General features: G+C 47.3%; 1 protein-coding gene across 3 annotated transcripts in view; it reads right to left on the bottom strand.

The window, feature by feature from the left end:
• Positions 1-872: 872 nt before the first annotated feature.
• VPS39 (VPS39 subunit of HOPS complex) overlaps positions 873-17,330 on the bottom strand; it is a 46,482-nt gene continuing 30,024 nt past the window's right edge. For 2 of the 3 annotated variants that reach the window (XM_070424628.1, XM_070424641.1), the window contains 15 exons: positions 16,778-16,907; positions 12,131-12,273; positions 9,520-9,663; positions 8,919-9,060; positions 8,739-8,825; positions 8,359-8,432; positions 7,934-8,032; positions 6,989-7,106; positions 6,403-6,531; positions 5,692-5,794; positions 5,427-5,472; positions 4,433-4,582; positions 4,140-4,274; positions 3,661-3,752; positions 873-2,861 (listed from right to left, as the gene is read on the bottom strand). In XM_070424628.1, coding sequence (XP_070280729.1) covers positions 2,786-2,861; positions 3,661-3,752; positions 4,140-4,274; positions 4,433-4,582; positions 5,427-5,472; positions 5,692-5,794; positions 6,403-6,531; positions 6,989-7,106; positions 7,934-8,032; positions 8,359-8,432; positions 8,739-8,825; positions 8,919-9,060; positions 9,520-9,663; positions 12,131-12,273; positions 16,778-16,907 — 1,668 coding nt within the window. In that variant the 3' untranslated portion in view covers positions 873-2,785. Of the gene's footprint in view, positions 2,862-2,962; positions 3,180-3,660; positions 3,753-4,139; positions 4,275-4,432; positions 4,583-5,426; positions 5,473-5,691; positions 5,795-6,402; positions 6,532-6,988; positions 7,107-7,933; positions 8,033-8,358; positions 8,433-8,738; positions 8,826-8,918; positions 9,061-9,519; positions 9,664-12,130; positions 12,274-16,777; positions 16,908-17,330 lie in introns of all 3 variants that reach the window. The other variant, XR_011472685.1, reaches the window with a different exon arrangement.

The raw sequence follows: 17,330 nt of genomic DNA, 5'->3' as shown, positions 1-17,330 counted from the left end.
GGGCAGTGAGCTGTTGGAAGATACATGTCTGTTCCTCAACCAAGACCCAGTCATCTCCATCCACTCCTCTCCCCAAACCCCGAGGTGGAGACTGAGAAAAACAAACAGGTGATTCAATTTTAAAACAAACCCTGTAAGCAAATTCAGACCAGAAACTCCCAGGACCTCAAGGGGAGGGACTGTTTACTCAGTTTGGAGCATGAAGCCAAGACCTGTGCTGGGGTCTCAGGAATGCTAGAGCCCAACCCCATGGTGACCTGTACGGCAGCATACAGAAGGCTGGGACCCACAGAGGAGCCTGAGGGAGGGGTGTGAAGCACGCCGGCCTGGCACAGATAGCCTGATTGACTCCAGTGCTTTCTGGGCTGTACAACTCTCCTGGGTTCATGTGCCCATGCCTCAGGCAAGTTATGCCTCTTAGTTCTACATATTTTTTTTCATTCCCAGAGAAAGCTCAGAACAGCCACAAAAGGCTCGCGTGGGGGAATAAAAGGATCGAATGGTCTTTTTGGAACTGGCCAAAGAGGACCAACACGTCTCCACTTCTCAAGCATCACGGGGTCAATCCTACCAATTCCACAGCTTCCATGGCCTTCCCAGTCATTATGAGCTGCAGGAAGAGGCATGAAGCCCTGGGATTCACTAGGTGCCAGTGTGTCCAGCAGACTGTGATGCTGGAAACGTCCCCCATCTGTGCTGTCGATCCATCTGCTGCTCTGCGGTCCTGGATGGCACAGATCAAGACACATAACAGACCTTTTTCCATGGTCACTAATGGGCTTACTCTTCTCAATTCTTAGCTAAATTATGATCCTCATTATTTTCATCAAACTCCACAGGAAGGGGGGAAAAAGAGGCACAGATAGGCTTGGTTAGTTACTTTATGATGTTTATTATGCGAGACCTTCATCAGTCCTCACTACAGAGCTTTCATTGCCAGCCTTTTCCACACCACCGCAGAGCGCACAGACAGTCTAGGGAAGGAAGACTGGAATCCGGGAAAACTGGGCCCTTTAAGTATCCAGCAGGAGAGAAAACACACATTCTTTGTTCTAGTGCTTCAAACAGATGTGCCCCACAGGCGGTGGGAATGGAAGACACAGAAACAGCAGACCTGGGAGGCGGGGCTCACGTGTGGGAACAGTTCCTGCCACACAGTGGAGGGCGGGCCTGCGATGTCACCGCTGCTCCTGGAGGAGGCTGGTCTTCGCTGGCGCTAAAGGCCAAGGCAGCACTGCTTCCTGTGCGCGGGCGTGGCCAGTTGGGACGGTGGCTCTTGTGAAGTGCTGCTCGGCCTCCAAAACCCAGCAGAATCCTCCATCTCTGTGAAGGTGCCACCGGCACTCGCTGTCCCTTCAGACCCTCCGCAGAGCACGTGCTGGGAGAAGCCTAGTCTACACCACCAGCAAGTCGGTCTGCAGCACAGGCCCCGAACAGCACAGTGGTAAAGGGCAGACCCCGCAGGGGTCAGTGTTGGGAACCATCACTCACCTTCACTACCATTTCAGACACCGCAAAACCCCAGGGAGGACAGGGTGCACCCCTCTCCCGCGTGTCCTCCGCCTGCAGTGCTAGACACTCCTGGTGCCGCTGGGAGCCAGGGTCTCCCCCCACGCAAGTGCTCAGTGGGTCTGGCGGTGATAGTTCTTGCCGTCTGCAGCACTCTCGCAGTCCCCGAGCACCTCACAAGTATGTCTGACCCCACATCACCGTCAGTGCCCGGTCTGGTTATTCCTGTGTGTACCTATGACATCCCAGTGCAGCCCTCCAACCTCTGCAAAACCAGGCTGGAGACTGGGGGCCAGGCCATGCTGTAAGTGGGTCACAGTGGCTGGAAAGAGAGGCGCCCAAGCACAGAGCGCTCACTCATGAAGACTAAACTAACCTGCCTGGATGGGTGAACAGAAGCAGGAGCCTCTGCCGATGGCAGCCTAAGAGGTCATTCACCCTGTGCAGTGCTGTCCATCCCTAGAGCTACCGCCACACTCGGCCCTCAGGGAGGTGCACAGGCCCTTTCCTAGGCCGAGAACGAAGCTCTGCTCAGCTTCCAGGCCGAGCGTACAGTCCAAGGAGGACCTATTCACTATACACCTCACCGTCAAGTATCAGTGTAGCCCTGGAAAGTGGACTTCCCCTTGCTTCTCCCTTTGCCTTGCTTAAACATTAGTTATTCCTGGTGTCGGGAAAGTGGGCAAGAGAGAGGAGCGGTGAGGGGAGAGACACAAAAGAAAAGGACATGGGGAAGGAAGGCGGGAGTGGGAGCCTCCTGGGGGACACGGCACGGTGACCATGGAGAAGTGACTGTCGTCACCTAGAGGAGTGTCTGGCCTCGGCAGGCAGAGGAGCTCTGGTCTGCTCTCCTCACGGACTCCGCCGGCCATGCTAAGGGCTCCTTGTGAAGTCCTGCATGCGACTTGATACAAAACCGAATGAACACTGGGGTTGCAAAAGCTGGAGGCAGTTTCCTGACTCAGGTGATGGGTATGCAAAGGCAAGACGGTGCCCGCCCGTCACCACCTCCTCCAGTCCAAGCAGGCGTTAGATTCCCTGGAACTGCCTGCAGCGTCCTGGTTTATAAAGTTTATCTAATCTTTTTCTATTAAAAAGCTGACGGCACCAGACCACAAGTCTGATTAATTCAGAGATGCTCCAGGGCGCAAGGTAGCCAATGTGTCCAAATTGGGAGACACCTGTGGCGGCAGCAGCCCCGACTCCTACGGCGGCACCTGCTTCCCTCTCTGGGGTGGCCAAGCTGTCCATCTGCTGAGTCCTGGGCACGCTGAGCTCAGGTGTCCGCCGGGTGCACCTCTTTGGAACAGAAGTAGTGCACCACCACTCCATTGGGGTACCTCGCAAATGCGCTGCAGGGAAGACAAATGACTTGGGAGTGACTGCCTATAGAGGCCGCTTCTTACCTAGGACGGGCACTTACCCGGGAGCCATCCCAGCAGCCCGCCCTCACCACAAAGAGCAGCCTGTCCCAGTGTCTCTGGATTTACATAGCCATCATCTCTGTCCAATAACTGAACAGAGGATGAGGTCCACGGAGCTCGAGTACATGAAGGTTCTTGTTAAGTCATCAACGTGAAACACGACTGAACAGGGCCGTGCGCCGGCCTGGCTTGGCACCGGCTTACTGAGAGGCAACGATGCTCTTCAGAACAAGTCTCGGGCTAATTCTAACAAAGGACAGAGTTAGGTCTTTTTAAAGAAGAGAATTCTCCCATGTAAGAAAAAGGAAAATTACTCTCCTTTGAGGGAAAGGGGATCGACTAGAGTATATGCCTTAAAACAGTATGATCCTGGCTCAGGATTTTACTCAAATCCCAAGGCAGCAGATTGAAAGATCTTTTTCTTCCTTCAAAGGTGCATCCCTAAAAGATAAGGACCTCCTCCCCATATACAACTCTCACACCCACTGGCTACATCACAATTTCTAGCTGCCAGAAGGGAGGGACTTTATGGGCAAGAAGTCAACAGCCCCAGCCATACATTCCAGGCTTTTAAATCCTCAAAGCTCACTCCTGACAGTGAGGACTGTCCCCTCGGGCCTCAGGAGCTAAACGTGCCCAGATGGTCAGCACCTGTGCTCTCCCCTCAGGTTAGAGGGCAGAGGTGGCCCATCCAGAGCAGACCCTGCAGAGGTGCGAGCAGGCTCACCTGTTCCCAATCTTCTTCTTACACACCATGCACACCTTCTCCTCCGTGATGATGCACTTCACCTGCTGGTGTAAAATCCGCTCTTCCTGCACCTGGGAGGGCAGAGAGATTGGGGAGGAGTACCATGGTCTGCCCGCAACATCCCTCTAATGCAGTGGTTCTCAACCTTGGCTGCATTAGAATCACCTGGGAATCTTTTTAAAATCCTGATTTCTGGGCCTCATCCTCTGGAAATTCTGTTTCTTTGTTATGGGGTGGGGCCACAACATTAGTAACAAAGAAACAGAATTTCTGGAGGATGAGGCCCAGAAATCAGGATTTTACAAAGATTCCCAGGTGATTCTAATGTGCAGCCAAGGTTGAGAACCACTGCTCTAATGGGAACACTTGGTTAAGGTCTGCTTTTGTCCTGAGAAATATGTGGTAACTGTCTCGTAATAGAAAGTACTAGCCCACTCGAGGGTTTGCCAGGCGCATACCCGCAGGAACTCTGCATGGAGAAGGTTCTTGAGCACTTGATTGAACCGTTTCTTTTGTGCATTTCCTTCCAAGACCTTTTCCAGGAAGATGCGTATCTCGTTAATCTGAGTATTTGCTGGCAGGAGGTTGAGGGCCTAAGGATGGGAACAGATGGGAAAGAGAGAGGCGGGACAGGAGTGAGACTGAGGGAGTGGCTGAAGCCCCAGAGCTGGAGAATCCCAGGCCGTTTCTCCACCCCCTTTCCATTCCGTGCTCCCTGCAAGCGCCCTCCATCCCCCTGAGAAGAGCTGACCTTGGTGGTGTCCAGTTTGCTGTGGTGCAGCTCGAGGACCTGCAGGGCAGCCTGGAGGTTGGCTTGGGGCTCCAGCAGTTCCAGCTTGATGGGCCCCAGACAGTGAACGCTGGGGGGCGACAGGTACATCCGGAGCAGGGACAGATACACCTGTCTCACACAGGTACAGGCACGCAGGTCAGGCTGGCAGCATCCCCCAGAACGCCCAGTAAGAGGGATGGTCTACAGTAACAGCTGTCATGGAGCACTTAAAACTCATAGTTTTCACCTTTTAAAAGGTTTTGGTAAATTCAGAGTCAACTGAAGGTGTAAAGATTTAAGGATTGTGGTTTCCCTTGCTTGTTAACCATTGTCAGAATGCCAGCACGACGAAATGACACAACGCACTCCCTCATTTCCTTTGGCTTTGAAGGCCGAGACCCTGTCATATTTTGGCAGGCAAGGATTAAGCCAAGGTAAGATCTGCACTTCCTACTGGCACCAGTGCCACAGGACTTCTCAACCCAGCTCTTCACATTTGGGCCAGATAATTCTTCGCTGGGCTGTCCCGTTTAGCAGCAACTCTGGCCTCTACCTCCTAGATCCCAGAAGCACCGCCCCCGGCCATGGCAATAAAAGATGTCTCCCGACATTGACAAGTCCGCGTGCAGTCTCGACAGAGCACATCTGAGGTTCCTTCTCAACAGGCTAACTAACCACATTGTTTATAATACAAGTCAGGACTCTTTTGAGAGTAAAGGGGCGAGGATGCCACTCATTATCACATGGATGACAACAGAGGGAAGCCAGAGCTATGCCAGGCAAACCAGGACATGGCACCCCGCCAATCCCTTAAGACGTACAGGCAAATTCAGTCGGTGCCCTGACCCACGCCATCTTGTCTTAGCTATTCACACTAGTGTCTGTCACCTGTGGCCAAACCAGAGGACGTTAGGAAGGCCAGGGGGGACAGGGGAAGGCATGCATGCTCTCTCGGGCCAGGGCCACTACTTACATCTTTGTTGCCATCTTTGTTTTGGTCATAATGCTTGTGGCAGTACCTGCAAAGGAGAAAATGCTTAGACACGTTTAGAGAAAGGTCATCGATGCCGCCTGCACGAGCAGCCCAAAGGCAGCCAAAATGAGAGGCCAGCACAGGCGACTCTCCCTCCTGCGGCCGAGTGGAGGGGTGGTGGCTCCCTTAGTCTCTCACGCCGCTGGTCTCTCTGGGGGACCTGCTTCCAGACCCCTGGGGAGCGGGGATGGCAGGGCCAACATACTCCTCAGCCATCTTTGTGTCTTTCAGGATGTGGACATAGATGAAGAGAGCTTGTTCATGTTTCCCCATGCGCCCCAGCAGGAGAGCACGTTCTTCTAAGAGGCCTGTGGGGAAGAGGAACGTAGGTAACCATTACCACCACGAGGCCCGCACAGGGCCAGGGCTAACTACTAGAGAGATGGACACTGGAGCAACGTAAACGGGGAGGAAATACTTTTATTATTTGGGATTTATTACTAAAATTTTTAAAAGGGGGAGGGAGCTACTTTAGGAGGGACTCTATCCCATCTTTTTGTGAGCACTTCCACATCGGGCAAGTTCGCCCATTCCACAGCCAACTCTACCATGTGTGAGGCTCTTCCAATAAGGGGAATAAGTACCTGTCTCTGTTCTCACTGAGCTTACACATCAGATGGGAATGTCTTTTTTAGCCAAATTACAACAATTGCTGAATAATGAATGTGGGCAAGAACATGTATGGAGCAATAGACAGGTTTGAACCTGCTATCAATTAGCACGTGGCTCACACCCTAAGAGACTCCTCAGTCACAGTACAAAAGCGAGTCCTCAGGAACACAGCAGGAGCACTTGCCTACACACGAGGTTATTCCCAGGCCCAGCTTGTGAGAGGCTTGGGGAGCTGGCAAAGAGAAAGGTCAGTTTCTGCACTACCGTCAGCTGAAGCAGCTTCTGGACCCAACCCAGCCCTCACCATCAAAAGGAAAATCACAGATGAGCCGGCCCGGGTCGTAGTAGCTGGAAATTTCCAAGAACATAAGGAGCTTCCGTCGATATTCTCCCAGCTCACCCTCTTCCTCTCCAGCAGGAACTGGAGTTTGGCCTGTCAGGGAAACAAAGCCCAACCTGAATGGATGCTGCTGGGCAGCGGCGTGGGGTTAAGAAAAACGAGGGGATGGGGTTCACTGACGTCACCACAATCATCAGAAAGGGCCTCGAGTCCTTTCCAGTTGGCGTCTCTAGGGTATGGTCTCTACATGGCCCCCAAACATCAGCTTGAGGAGAAAAAACAAAACAAAAAACAAAAAACTGCCTAGAGAAACACACTGGTAGGCAAACCTGTTTCTTATCTTGAAGAGATGGTTCCTTCCCCCTCCCCCAGGGGAGATGCCAAGACGCTCAGAGATGCCCAGACCCAGGCGAGCTGCTGAGTCTCCCGTTCTGGGTCACTTCCCTGCCCTGGCTCTGAGGAAGTTCCTGCCCACCCGGGGCCGGGGAGGTCTGCTTCCCACGTCACTCACAGCATCCTGGGGCCCGTGACTTTCTACGAGAACTGGTACCTGCAGGGAAGGCCAGGAGGTACTCCTTCATCAGACCTTGCACCTTCTCGCAGTAGAGCTGGATCAGGCAGTTGTGGAACCTGGAGCCCGTCTCCTCCCAGACGTGGATGACGTGCTCCTGAAGCGAGACACAGGTCTGCCTGTGCCCTCAACCCTCTGACCCAGCCAGTCACCCCGTCTCCCTCACACTTTTAAGGCCCAATAGGTCCCATCCACACTGTTCCCTGATTAAGCTGCAAAGGCTACGAGGGGGCAGCTCTTCTGAAAACACTGGGAAATTTCGCAATACAACCCAGCAACACTAGGAATTCTTTTCTTGATTTCCAGTCTAAGTTCCTTTCTTAATTTTGTCTCATAATCCTTCACATCAGCCCATGTAATTAAGGTTAAATATCTGCATTCTGGTACTTCAAACTGATTTCACTGTCCTGTAGCCATGGTGAGTTAGGCTGTGCAAACGTGGCTTTGAAATGTTTTTCTTGAACATCCTTCTCTTTTATTCCTCTATACTTTACCCAGGTTTAGAAAGTATCGATGAAGTGACCCTTCCATCTTTGCCCACTGCACTCTCTCTGCAGAGCATGTTGAAATAACCCTCTTCTGAGCCTTTCTACTAGTCCCCACGTGACAAACTGCAATCGGAATCATCTACAGTGGTTCTCAACCTTCCTAATGCCGCAACCTTTTAATACAGTTCCTCATGTTGTGGTGACCCCCAATTTCATTGTTACAAATTGAACATAATTAAAGCATAGTGATTAATCACAAAAACAATATGTAATTATATATGTGTTTCCCGACAGTCTTAGGCAACCCTTGTGAAAGGGTCGTTCGACCCCCAAAGGGGTCGCGACCCACAGGTTGAGAACCGCTGATCTAAGAGCTGACCCATGAGGCCTGGTTCCTGGGTTTGAAGTTTTTAGTTCAGATCAAACAATATCTTACCAGATAAGGAATAGCCAGGCCCTTAAAATTCTCTACCAGGAAGCCGAGCACTCGGTCCCGGGGCAGAGACTCCACCTCCGGGAGGTCTTCGGTGAATATCTGTTAAAACAATCCCGAGTTCCAGCAGCAGAACCACCTGACCGCATGCTGCCAAATGTGCAGGCTCCCAGGACAGACTTCTGGGGTGGGGGCAGGAATGTGCACGCTTCTGTTGCAAGTTACTGCATGACAGCCTGGGCAGGTCTCCTGATGCCTGTGTAAAGCTCTTCCCACTACCCCACACTGTCATCTCACGTTTCCCAGTCCACTCTTCTGAACGTAAGAGAAACTGCAGGAATCCTTCCTCCTCTGCCATCCACCCATCTCCAGAGCAGAATCAGGACCAACTGTGGTGCCAGGTGAATCCAAAGACCCCGCATACCTACCTTCAGGCCATCCTCTGGGAAGTCTCTCAGCACCCACACCGAGTAGGAAAAAATCAAATGCAGGTTTTCTGTGCCTGGAGGAAAAAGTAAGACTTGTCTGCAGGTGAAGCCTACCCTGCCCACAGGACTGGGAAGGCCGGTACCCAGGTTGCCCAGGATTTATTTTCTAGAGCAAAGAGCTCTGTCCAAGCACCAGTCACTCAGGGCTGCTTGCTGGGCTGGCTACATTCCAAGGAGCTGTCCTGGGTCCACCACAGGGGACTTTTCCCCCAGCTGGCGGAGCAAGGAGGGAGGGGACTGACCAGCTGGAATCAGAGACGGAGGGGGGGGTCAGGTCTGTTTGAACACTTTCCGACTCCCGTTTCAAAAGCTGGACTTACCCAGATGTTGCAGATATTGCACCGTCCTCTCGTGGCCTTTCAGCGGCGAGTTTGCTTTCTTGGACTGGTCCACCAGCACCTGCAGGGCTGGCCACGAAGCCCAAGAACAAGGTCACGGGCCTTCTCCAAGGCCCCTCCCACAGACGCATCGCACCGGCTTGCCCTCCCCGCCTCGGTCACCTTTCTCATGGAGCCCCTTCTTCTCATACAGGATGATGAGCTCACTGTACTTGTGAGCCTTCTTCAGCACGTGCTCGCTCTCTTCGATGTGGCAGTGATTGTTCTCCAGGCGCAGCAGGGGGGCCACCAGGGCCACGTTGGTCTGCAGAGAGGCAGGACTTCAGCCGAAGTGCTTCCTGGAGACCCCGCCCTTGCCCGCCAAGGCCTGCTTCAGGCAGGAAGGCCAGGGATTTAACAAAAGCAGAGACAGCAAACAACCCTTTTTCAGGACTACAGGGAGTGGCTTTTATAGCACTATGACCTTTCACGTGTTTTCATGGTTTGGGGGGGCAGGGAGGAAGGAGATATTTCCTTTGAGGGAACACTGTTCACACCACACCACTAACCCCAATCTTACCAGAGAAGACCAGCCCACTGTCAGACTCTGGTCAGTATCTTGACTTAAACCCTTAATTTCAAGAAGCTCACAGGCATCAAGGCAAAGACTAGGTGGTTCCCATCATCGCAGGCTTCGCTCTTGCTGACAGCAGGTGCCCCAGGGTGGCCCTTTTCCGTTGCGGCTGGCTGGGGGTTGTGGGTACCGCCTGCTCTAGGGACTCACATGGAGGTAGCACTTGAGCAGGGTGGTGTCGATGATCTGCAGCAGCTTCTTCTTGGATTTGATGGTGGGAGTGCCTTCCATGAGCGGGGAAGTGCTAGACTGGTGATCAGAGTCATTCAGCTTCTTTACCAACTGGCTCCGTTTCTGCAAAGGCCAAAAATGTGGGATCAAGGCCAGGACTAATCTTCCTTTAACACTTGATCTACTGGGTAATTTCCAGTACCTCCAAATCAGCTCATGCCGTCCACACCCTGATCTCACATTGGCATGCAACATTTTGGAAGTTTAAATATTTAATGGTTCTTGGAAACTTAAGAATATTTATGATGCATTGCTCAATTGTACATTAATAGTAGTTACAAGTGAACTCAGATGACATTTTAAAAAACACAGTTATTTGGTTGCAGGAAATTTTTAAAAATTAAAATGACACTTTTGTTACAGAGCTATGACAGAGGGCTCAATGAAAGATCTTCAAGCACAAAATGCATATAGTATATAAGGATCAAATTCTAGGGAGAAAGTGGAATAAAAATTAAAGTTCAAGGAGTAAAAGAAACAATGTTAAATTTCTTTTTTTCTTTTTGAGAAAAACCTTTTTAAAAATAGTTGAAATCCAGAGCATTTTTAATGTGTCAAACACTATGCTAAGGCTTTCCTTAACACAGATTTTCCTCATTTAATCCTCAACAGACTCCCTGTGATAACACACAATTCCTATCACGGATCAAAACAGATGACTGCCAGCCTGGCCAGCTGCTCAGTGATTAGAGCGTCAGCCCTCGATACCTGGTCAAAGGCACATGCCTCAATCGTGGCCTGGGTCCCGTGCAGGAGGCAACCAATTGATGTGTCTCTCTCACATCAATGTTTCTCTCTCTCTTTCTCTTCCCCTCTTCTCCCTCCTACTCTCTGTAAAAATATCAATGGGAAAAATATGCTCAGGTGAGGATTAACAAACAAAAAACCTCAGATGACTGCCAAACTGCCACAGATCATAACTATTTATTGAGTGTTTACTACACACCAGCACTGTCAAGCACTTCACGTATTATTCTACCTTAAAGCTAAAAGAAATGCAGGTATTATTATCCGCAGTTTATAAATGAAGAACCCACAGTACGGATGTCAGATCCCTCAGAAGTGGCAGAGGCAGGTTTCAAATTAGGGTCTGATGCCAAAGCACATGTTGTTTTATTATTATTTTTTAAGTCAATGTTATCGAGGCACAAGTTACATGTGGTAAAATGTACCCCTTCTAAGTGCACTACTAGGTGCATGTAACCACCACCCCAATCGAGGAACAGATTTCTATCACTCAAAAAGTTCCCTTTCCAAACATTCCCACCCACCCTCTCCCCACTGATCAATCTCTATCACTTTATATACCAGAACTTTATATAATGGAATCACCGAGTTTGTATTGCATTGGCAATGTCCATCGTCTTATATGCTCTACCATCTCTCCGCCATCACACTAGTGTCAGTTGACTTCACACATTCCTAACTTCAGTGGGGAAGGCCAGGGAAAACTGTGTGCCTAGAGTGCTAAAGCCGAGATACTGCCACAGGCTCAGGAGGCACGCTGATCCAGGAGCCTGTCTGACTTGGTCCACGGGCCTCGCAGTGTGCAGACAGAGGCAAGTCTGTGCGCTCCTTGCAGGCTGCCAGCCACAGCTGGGTACTGCTGGGGCCCAATGTCAAGGAAGTGCCAAGGCCCCACATGCCTGATTAGTCCTGAGCGACACCTACCGACACAGAAGTAGGCAGGAAGCTGGCTTACAACTTTCCTGGCAATACTTCTCAGTGCCTACCCAGGGGGCCTTACAAAGGTCCGCAGAACACTTAAGAGGGAAAAATATACTAAGTTCTCTGACTCTGAGGGGTGCACAGCCTTCTGTGAAAGAACTTTGGTGTTAAGAGGCTTCAGTGAAGATGTTAGTTGTAGTGTTGCCTTTAAAATTTCACTTATCTGTCCATAACATTTTTTTCAATCTAAAAATAATTCACCTAAAAAAACGTTTTAGAAAATTATTTATTAACAAGGAAAAACTTTCTCAATGTATAACTAATTTTTTTAAAAGTAAGCTATATAGTTTGATATCCCTTTGTAATAAATACACCAATAAATAAATAAAGCCTAATTCACAAATACATATAAAGGTCTGGAAGGATGACACTAAAATGTAGTTACTTTCCTCTGGGTTCTGGGTAGAGTTACAGGTGATCTGTATTTCTGCTTTATACTTTACTGTGTTTTCCAAGTTTCTGCTTAACGCAGGTATTTTTACAAAATTATGTATGCTAAAAAAATGTTTGTTTTTAAAAATTTACTATTTTCTGTCAACTAAACTGTACTCTTTTCAGTCCCTGAACAGCTTAGTTAGTTGTGAATTTACTAGGAATCAAGTGTGTTTCCTGGTGTCAGGATTTGGCAAAAAGCAGCTCAATGGTACCGGCAAGCAGGGAGAAGCAGAAAGACACTCGCCCGCCCAGACTTCCACTGTGTTCATTTATGGAATGCCTGTGGTATTACAAAAAGCCCTGCCGTAAAGAAGCAGGTATTGGAACTCTTGAGTCTCTCTTCCATACACCTCTCTCTTATATCTACCTGTGTCAGGTAGTCAATCAGAGCTAAGTGAGCCTTCTCCAATTCAGCCCCAGAGAGCACAGGCAGGGGGTTAGGATACTGCAGCTGCTTCCTGTAGTCTGTGGGCAGCAGGTCCGGGTACAGGCCCATCACATGGGTAGGATCTAGAATGGACGGTAAACATGAGTCCCCAGAAAGAAGCACAGCAATTTAAGGATAAAATAAAACAAGTTCCTGACTTTTTTTAAAAGAATAACTAAGTTCATAAAGACTAAGTTCAAGTGAGTTATACACTTATAATTTGAGCACTATTTATACACATGTCACTAAAACATTACAAAAATGGCATGACTATATTCCAAGACACAGACACACATATATATGCAGAAATAAAAATGAGCCCTAACCAGTTTGGCTCAGTGGATAGAGCATCGGCCTGCGGACTGCAAGGTCCCAGGTTCGATTCCAGTCAAGGGCATGTACCTTGGTTGCGGGTACATACCCAGTAGGAGGTGTGCAGGAGGCAGCTGATCAATGTTTCTCTCCCATCGATGTTTCTAACTCTCTATCCCTCTCCCTTCCTCTCTGTAAAAAATCAATAAAATATTTTAAAAAAAAATAAAAATGAGAACTTACTCTCTAAAAGCAAAGAAAAAAAAACTTCTAAGGAAAAACTGTTAAGACACTGAAGTTGAAAAGATAAAAAAAAAATGTCAAAAAGGAATATTACTAAAACAAAAAGACCAGGTAACAGACTACGGTATAAATTTGCAGCTTATATGGCAAAAGGCTAATAGGTTGATTTCATAAAACAAATGCACACAAATTGGTTAAAAAAACCGTAAGATTTCATTTGATAACAGGGCAAAAGACATAACAACTGACAAAAGAAAAATACAAATTATTTTTCTTTGTGGGAAAATGTTCTGCTACATTAACAATCAAAGTGTTGTTACCCATCAAAAATGTCAGGTGGCCCAAACCGGTCTGGGTCAGTGGATAGAGCATCGGCCTGCGGACTCAAGGGTCCCAGGTTCGATTCCGGTCAAGGGCATGTACCTTGGTTGCAGGCACATCCCCAGCAGGGAGTGTGCAGGAGGCAGCTGATCGATGTTTCTCTCTCATCGATGTTTCTAACTCTCTATCCCTTTCCCTTCCTCTCTGTAAAAAATCAATAAAATATATTAAATTAAAAAAAAATGTCAGGTGAATCCAATATTATTTTATATTGTTTTCAGGTAGATATTTATGTAATTTATGAAGTGATCCCCACATGACACCATACATAATTGTTACAAATATTGTTGACTATATCCCTATGCTCTACTTCACATGCCCGTGACTATTCTGTAACTACCAATTTGTACTTGTTAATCCCTTCACCTTATTCATTCCATTCCCTAACTCCCCTTCCCTCTGGCAGCCTGATCAGCCTGTTCTCTGTATCTATGAGTCTCTGTATTTACTGTTTGTTTTGCTCTTTAGATTCCACATGTTAGTGAAATCACATGGTATGAGACTAAAATTTAAGCAGTCTCATAAAAATTTGTAAAAAGCTAATTTTGTGAGTTGATGGATTTGTTATTAATTTGGTTATGCAAGTATTTAAATATATTATGATTTTATTTGTCAATTATACTTCCATAAAGCTGAAACCAATAAAAATAAAATATTATAAAACAATAACAAATATCAGGTGGCATTTTCATATCCATTTAATTAGTAATAAGAGTATTTTTATTATTTTTTTAATATATTTTTATTGATTTCAGAGAGGAAGGGAGAGGGAGAAAGATAGAAACATCAATGATGAGAGAGAATCACTGATTGGCTGTCTCCTGCACGCCCCCTACTGGGGATCGAGCCTGCAACCCTGGGCATGTGCCCTTGACTGGAATCGAACCCGGGACTCTTTGGTCCGCAGGCCGACGTTCTATCCACTGAGCCAAACCACCTAGGGCAATAAGAGTATTTTTATATGATACTACCCAGTGTTTGCAACATTGTGCAACAATCACCCTTGCACTGCTAAGGCAAAAAATATTGCTACCTCAAAAAGGGAAAAAGCATTCACACCTCCAATCCTATTTCTAGGAGTTAATCCTAAAAAAAACAATGGTAAAGATGGGGGGGGGGGGGGGGGGGAGCAATATCTGTATGGACAGGTAGCATTACTTGTAACAGTGCAATTTTGGAAACAATGAAGAATTCCTTCAACAGCAAAATAATGTATTTTTCATTCAAATGTAGAGTATTATGCAGTCATTACAAATTCTAAAAGGCACCTAGCAACATGGAAAAACAATAATTTTTAAGTAACAAAAGCTATGAAAGTATATTATAACTATGTTGGAATACACACATGAAAAGCTTGGATGAGGAAGAGACAAATGATCTCTGCGAATGCTAAGATATTCACTACTGGACAGAAGGACCAGACCTTAGACAAGGCTGGTCACCGGAGGACCTGCCCGAGAGGTCCAGTCAATGGCCAGCTGCCCCAACACAGCACTGCCACCAGCACATCCTCCTGCCACTGCAAAGGATCCACTTGCCTTATCTTTCCTACCAGGTTGATCTTTGAAAGCAGAATTCCGTCTGATTAGTTCTTCTTGGGCCCGCTCAGTACATATTTGTGGAATGAATAAATTTAAAGGTTGTAGCTTTATTAGGAATGAATTGAAATCTTTGGGATTGGGGTTCAAGTATCATTGGTATATGGGAAAAGAATCAAATTACTACAAAAATTCTATCTTATTCCGGTGTCTTTTTAAAGAGCTGGTGGATAAATGTCCCAACTGAGTTCATTCAAAGGAAGGACAGTAGATATTTATGGATTTCAGGTTGCCCAGCTTCCATATCCCTTCTTAACAGCAACTTATTTCCTTTTGGCAACTCCCTCGTCCACGCCAGGTGTAGTCTTGATAACAGAATAGTTCTGGGCACCTACCTTTGCCTTCAGAAGCAGAGAGGGAACACAAACTCTTTCCCCACCCCTGGCAGTTAGAGGGAGTGAGACTATGGCCTAATCCCGGACAATCAGAGCCCCTTGATCTTGAGAAAGTGACTCAAGAATGACAAGCAGTGCAGCACACACCAAAGTATACTGCATCCTACATGCTCCTCTTACAGCATGTGGACACTCCAAGAGCTTTGTCTGTGTTCTCTTGCCTTAAACCGGGAAGGACCCTGTATGTCAACAGAATAGGGTAGAAGGAGAGTCATAAAAGGCAATGAGGCTTCCACTGGGAAACCTAGTCTCTCTGCAAGAAGACACTCAAGCAGCTTTGTAGAAAGACCCACTTGGATAAGAACCGGGGCCCCAGTCCATGGCCAGCACCAATTTGTCAGCTATGAGAATGAGTCACCTTAAAAGTAGATCCTTCAGCCCAGTTAAGACTTCAGATGACAGTAGCTCAGCCCACATACAACTGCAAACACATGAGAGACCCCACGCAAGAACCCCCCAGCTGAGTCTTCCCAAATTCCTAACCAACAGATACCAGAGGTTAACAGATGATTTGATATTTTAAGCCACTAAGTTTTGGGGTGGTTTGTAACAGGGCTTTAGATAGTAACATAAGCTTGTAGGGGGCAATTTTTATTGAGGAAGCAACAATACGGGAGGTGGTGGCAGCCACAGCTGAGGAAGTGGCTGTGCCGAGGAGGACTGCCTGACACAGAGGGATCACTGCTCGGCTTCCTGCTAGGAGGTCCTCTGAAGTTCCTTTGGTTCCTATCAGTCCTGAGCCTGGTGCCCATTAATTTTGTGGGCTCCTCTACTACCATTCCCCTTATGTTCCACTAACCCATGCTTAATTTATCCAGATGCTACTTAAACTACCCAGCATTGGTCTCCATTGCTCACAACCAAGAACCTTAACTGATACAGGGAGTTACCTCAGCTCATTATTGGCCAAAAATGAGGGAAGGTGGGAAAAAGGCAGCACAAAGAGGAGAAAGGAGATAAATAATATCATACAGAGTCTAACCATATAGATTGATCCTAATTAAGCAAAAAAAAAAAAGGAATATATAGAAATAAAAAATTCAGTAATAATAGCAAACACTTAATTGGCACTTATTAAGTATCACACACTGTTCTAAGCATTTTGCATAATCTCATATGAGGTATTATTATTTGCCCTGTTTTGCAGAGAAAAGAACTGAAGGCCAGAGAGGTCCAGGAATTTCCTGGAGGTTAGGCCGTCTGACACCAAAGTGCCTGCTTGTCACCGTGATGCTCAGTATTTTTAAGACACTGAGAAAAGGAAGGGCTTCGCAACCCTTCCCTGCACTGGCTCTCAAAAATGACCTGCTGTTTGATGCTAAGCTCAAGTCAGGGACTTTTGTCTAGAACAGCATTCAACACACACTTGACTATGGGATACACATTTGTTGAAATGAATGACATTCTGTTACCTTTCTCTAATGGCTAGGGCAACTCATCCTGGAAAACTGGAAGTCTGTTCGTATTTACAGGTGAGACCAGATCCCTAAGATTAGGACTATAACTATGTCACCTGCAGGATCCTGTTAGGTATGAGGATCAGTTTAGGTGAGTGTAAACTTTGCCCTTTCTCAGAAATCTGGTGTCATTTCTCCTCGTCCTGTCCAGTTTCCCCTCCTCCATTACTTCCCTATCCCAGGGCTGCACCCACTTGTTACCTGTGCCGAGCTTAGCAAAGACCTGCATGGACTCATCAAAACGCTTCTGGCAGAAGAGGTTGAAGGCATACAAGTTTTTGATGTGATGGATTTGCTGTTGCTTCTCACTGTCAGAATCATCTTTCATTTCCTAATAAGAGAGTAGAATAGGTAAGAGCTCACTCACTCAACAAATATTTATTCAGTACACACTAGGTCTTAAACAACACCCAGGAGGTACAAATTCAACATGTACAGACAGTCACATGGTATCTGCTCTCAAAGACTGCCCTCACAGTCTAATCACAAGACTGATAAGCAATTATGCAATTAAAATACAACAGGGTTTTTGCAAAATATACCTGACTAGTATTCCTGAAAACGACCAAGGTCATAAAATGCAAGGAACAACTAAGAAGCTGTCACAGATCAGAGGACACTAAGGACAAATGACCACATGCAATATGACATCTGAATTTAAACCTAGAACAGAAGAAAGGAATGTTAATGGAAAAACTGGAAAAATATGAATAAAGTCTAGAATTTAGTTTAAAAACCAAAATAATCAAAACCC

This window comes from Myotis yumanensis, unplaced genomic scaffold, assembly GCF_028538775.1.
Source record: "Myotis yumanensis isolate MYYU_CA2020_CCGP unplaced genomic scaffold, mMyoYum1.0.hap1 SCAF_1, whole genome shotgun sequence".
NCBI lineage: Eukaryota > Metazoa > Chordata > Mammalia > Chiroptera > Vespertilionidae > Myotis > Myotis yumanensis.
This window is presented reverse-complemented; position numbering and strand designations above follow the sequence as displayed.